Raw genomic sequence first — 4,910 nt, 5'->3', positions numbered from 1 at the left:
ACCCAGCGCTTTTTCATTGTATCAAATACATCTAGCCCTGTGGCTACGGAGCAGTTCTTTATTAGAGTGATAAGATTGGGGTTCTTTTATTGTCATTTTTTTGTGTTTTCTTTTGTATTAAGTGCAATTGCCATGTATTTCGTATTTTTCTATTAAAACTTTACTAATTTTATTGGGTTGTGCCTACAAAGTCCAATTCTTTCCTAGTCAAGGACATGGTTACATGTCTTTTTCCACAAACCTATTAACCCCTTCCCTGCCAGTGGCATTTTTATAGTAATCCAATGCATTTTTATAGCACTGATCGCTATAAAAATGGCAATGGTCCCAAAAATGTGTCAAAAGTTTCCGAAGTGTCCGCCATAATGTCGCAGTACCGAAAAAAAATCGCTGATCGCCACCATTACTAGTAATGTACGTGCATTTGGAGCGGGGGTCTGTTGCTTAAAGGGTTATGCTGCGTACACACGATCGGTCAAACCGATGAGAACGGTCTGATGGACCGTTTTCATCAGACCAAACCGATCGTGTGTAGGCCCCATCGGTTATTTATCCATCGGTTAAAAAATGTGAAACTTGTTTTAAAATTAACCGATGGATACCTAACCAATAGAAAAAAACGATTGTTTGTAGGCACGTCCATCGGTTAAAAATCCATGCATGCTCAGAATTAAGTCGACTCATGCTTGGAAGCATTGAACTTTGTTTTTTTCAGCACGTTGTTGTGTTTTACGTCACCGCATTCTGACACGTTCGGTTTTTTAACTGATGGTGTGTAGGCACGACTGACCATCAATCAGCTTCATCGGTTAACTGAAGGAAAAATCCATCAGACAGTTCTCATCAGTTTGACCGATCGTGTGTACAGGGCATTACTCTTTTATATATATTAAAAACGGGATTACACTATTTTTGGTGCCTTCTTGTATTTTTATATATTCCTATGGAGCGTTAACCCACGCTGACCCTGGTAGTGCTGATGGATATTCAAGTGAGAGTTCTTGTTACTGTTTAAGGCCTGTTCATAGAGGGGGATTGGAAGATTGGGACTTTAAATGAAGCCATGACTGGGTAAAGTCATGCGCCTCCATCCCTGTCATATTGACGAAGTGGGAGCAAGGTTGCAACAAGGCAAGGTTGCAGAGAAGTGGTGGGACTTTGAATGAAGTTCGTGGTGACAAATTGAATACAATGGTGGATCAATAAACGATTTATTGATACATAAAAAACATGTTTACACACATAAGTTATACATACAGGGAAGGCACCAAACAAGTAAGTAGTGCCAATTCCTTGACCCGATAATAACCAGTAGGAACATGATTTTGAACATTAATCACATGGTAAAATGAGGGGGTCCACCATATTCATAGTTGGAATAAAACCAATATACAGAGTAAAATCTGCGCAATCTATGGTCTTTGTAGTCCCTATAATTGTAAAAATAGTAAAAAACATATCTCAATGGGTGTGTAATTGGATACACAATATTGCTAGTAGCTCGATGCATTTCGCGGCTTAAAATCGCTCATCAGGAGCAGGTATGTGAAGCATCTGCAATAAAGTAATTATCTAAGTAAGTAACTATGTCAGGCATGGGGAGAAGAATGTAAACCCCCCGCAAAACCGTATAGGACAAAGTGACTTACAGATATGTGTGCGTTGGAGCACATGGTGCCACAGACCAGAAGGCCACCCAACAACATGACCCAGGCCGGGAGCCGAGGGGGCAAGTGCAGCGAAAACCCGTGGAACCCCCGCTTTAAGGCCTGTGTTATTCGTTTTCTGGTGAGTTTGTACCCCGAAGGGGAGAGTGCCTCACTTGTGGTGAAGACTGGGAGCAGGTGTAGGATGCATCACTAACCTACTATTAGAAGCACCCATCACTGTAGAATATTCTGTTGCAACGTCAAATGCCTGTATGCAGTTGGACATTTAACCAATTTTAAAGTGCTGTTTTATCATTTGGACTTTCAGTTTCAGCTTGATACTTTTTTTGCATTTTGTGTCTTCTATGAGGTTTCTCATTTTTGGACTTTTAAATAGCTGTTTACATTCTTATATCCTTTAAAAAAATGGTGTTATTTGTTTTTCTTATAGACTCTGTTCATCCACTCCCACTGACTTCTTAGTCAGCTCAGAAACAACATAGGTCTGTGGCGCTGTGAAGTGCATTTGGGCCATTTGTTTTGCACCTATTTGTGACATATTGTTACCTATTGCTTTTGTTGTTTGCATAGAGTTCCTGACTGTTTTCTTTAACCACTTTGCTGATGGTGGAACGATAGTACTCTCGTTCTGAGAGGACATCATATGATGTCCTCTCTTGCAAAGCCGCTAGGGGGCGCGCGACCCACCACCCGCGCGCATCTGCCACACATGCGCACCCGCCGCATTACTGGGAACCTGATGCATGTCCCCTGCCACCGCGATTGCCCAGTAACTGAGTAAACACAGAGATCCACATCCTGTCAGAATGTACATAGGGACACAGATCAGTCAACTCCCCCATTCACTCCCCTCCCCCTACAGTTAGAATCACTCACTAGGTTACACATTTAACCCCTTAATCTCCCCCTAGTGTTAACCCCTTCCATGCCAGTCACATTTACACACTGCATATTTATAGCACTGTTCGCTGTATAAATGTGAATGGTCCCAAAATAGTGTCAAAGTGTCCGGTGTGTCCGCCGCAATATCGCAGTCACGATAAAAATCACTGATCACCGGCATTACTAGTAAAAAAAAAATGCTTCAAATCTATCCCCTATAACTTTTGCGCAAACCAATCAATATACGCTTATTGCAATTTTTTTACCAAAAATATGTAGAAGAATACGCATTGACCAAAACTGAGGAAAACATTTTTTTTTATATATATTTTTGGGGATATTTATTATAGCAAAAAGTAAAAAATATTGCTTTTTTTTTATTCTCGCTCTTCTTTTGTTTATAGCAAAAAAAATAAAAACCGTAGAGGTGATCAAATACCACCAATAGAAAGCTATATTTGTGGGGAATAAATGATTAAAATGTAATTTGGGTAAAGTGTAGCATGACCGCGCAATAGTCATTCAAATTGTGACAGCGCTGAAAGCTGAAAAATGGCTTGGGCAGGAAGGGGGTGAAAGTGCCCGGTATTGAGGTGGTTAAACTGTTTCAACCAAGTCCTGGGTACTTACACAGGTCCTGGCTGACTAATGTTAACCTGAATTTTACTTTTCTTTAAGTAAACTACAAGAAAAACTGTGTTGTGAATTCCTGCTGAGTTATTCCATTAATCACATTGCTAGGTTTGCCAGAGGGGCTGGGACAGTTCATTGGGGTTAAAAGGCAGAGTAATGGACTGAACAAACAAAAACAGCTCCCTCAGGGGTTTGCTACACGTGGGGGCTCGTCATCTGGGATTCCATTTCTCTGCGATCATCTCACCTACAAGCGCCAGGATGGACCCTGCCGCTGCTGTCCAGTGGTGTGAGGAGGAAGGCACCCACTCGGAATCAAGCGTGGTGATCGAGCTTCCAGGGGAGGCCTGGGCTGAGGAACAAATCAGCCAAGCTGTGAAGACACTATCCCTAGACAGGAAGGCGTGGGTGATTGCTGTCAAAACAGACCGTGTGACCTCCGGCACCTATGCACTACTAGAGTGTAAACAAGGAATCCCTGAAAACTTCAAAGGTGCCAGTGTGCAATGGGCTAACAAGACGGAGCTTTGTGTAATCCATATGAAGGTTCCAGAGGAGGGCCCTACCTCCTCCAGTCAAGCTGAATCAAATAAAGAAGAAGTTCCCTCCCCATCACCTCTGGCCACGATTGGACCAGAACTCTTTGCTGCCCTGGGAGACTTTGTTTCAAAATGTCAGAGAGACCCTCCAACATACTCGGCAACTGGGTATCGGAAGCTCAGGGTTTTCTCTGGAAGACAACCAGTACCTACAGGGGAGGACAGTTTTGAAGAGTGGCTGGACCAGGCCACACAAGCCTTGGATGAATGGGACATTCCTGAGACCCAAAAGAAACAGAGAATCACAGAGAGCTTGAAAGGGCCCGCCTCAGCAGCCATCCACAATTTGAAGCTCAGAAAGCGAAATTGTGTTGCTCAGGACTATCTAAACATTCTGCAAGATGTGTTTGGGTGCACAGAGAAAGCTTCTGATCTTATTTACCAGTTGGAGCACACTTACCAAAATGTGGGAGAGAAGCTGTCAGAGTACATGAGACGTTTGGATACAATTATACACCAAATCTTGCTGAAGAAGGGTCTAGACCCTCAGAAGGTGGATGAAATCTGAGTATAGCAAGTCTTGAGGGGTGCCCAGCCCTTGGACCCCATCACCCTCCTGTTAAGAACCCGGCAAGATGGTGGCATGTTGAGATATCTAGAGGCGATGCTGGAAAAAAAAAAGGAAAGCCAGAATCTGTTGTCGGGGTCAGGATGGTCAGTGCAGCTGATGGCGACCCTCAGGTCGAGCTTCTTAAGACTTAAGTGTCACAACTAATAGAGATGATGGCCCTGTTGACCGCCAAGCCAATTGTTCTACCCAGCGATGAAGTATCAGAGGGGCCCAAGAAGTTTTTAAGCTCTACGGTTGCTCAGGTGCAGAAGCCAGCAAACCAAGTGATTTGTTTTAACTGAAGAACAGTCAGACATTATCCACAAGTATGCCCAAGCCCAGTGAAGTCTGAAACACAATACCTAAAGCTGGCAGGAAACTCCAGAGGTCCCCGGTGAAGAAGTCAACCGGGTGCCCATCTACATTAGCTAGCTCCAAAACACACAACGAAGCTGGTAAACCACAGCGAGAGTCCAAACCTCTGCAGGGGGCTTCTGTTGTTGCCTCTGAGCGACCCAGTGTCCCACTCCTTTTGACCCATGCTACTTGGCGTTGGAGAGTCAATGCACACCAAAC

At 43.6% G+C, this 4,910-nt stretch overlaps 1 protein-coding gene across 1 annotated transcript; it reads left to right on the top strand.

The window, feature by feature from the left end:
* Positions 1-3,446: 3,446 nt before the first annotated feature.
* Positions 3,447-4,292, top strand: LOC120913931 (paraneoplastic antigen Ma1 homolog). The gene has a single exon (XM_040324322.1). It carries the CDS (start codon positions 3,447-3,449, stop codon positions 4,290-4,292), a length of 846 nt encoding a protein of 281 aa, XP_040180256.1.
* The last annotated feature ends 618 nt before the right edge of the window (positions 4,293-4,910 follow it).

This window comes from Rana temporaria, chromosome 1 (assembly GCF_905171775.1).
Source record: "Rana temporaria chromosome 1, aRanTem1.1, whole genome shotgun sequence".
Lineage (NCBI taxonomy): Eukaryota > Metazoa > Chordata > Amphibia > Anura > Ranidae > Rana > Rana temporaria.
This window is presented reverse-complemented; position numbering and strand designations above follow the sequence as displayed.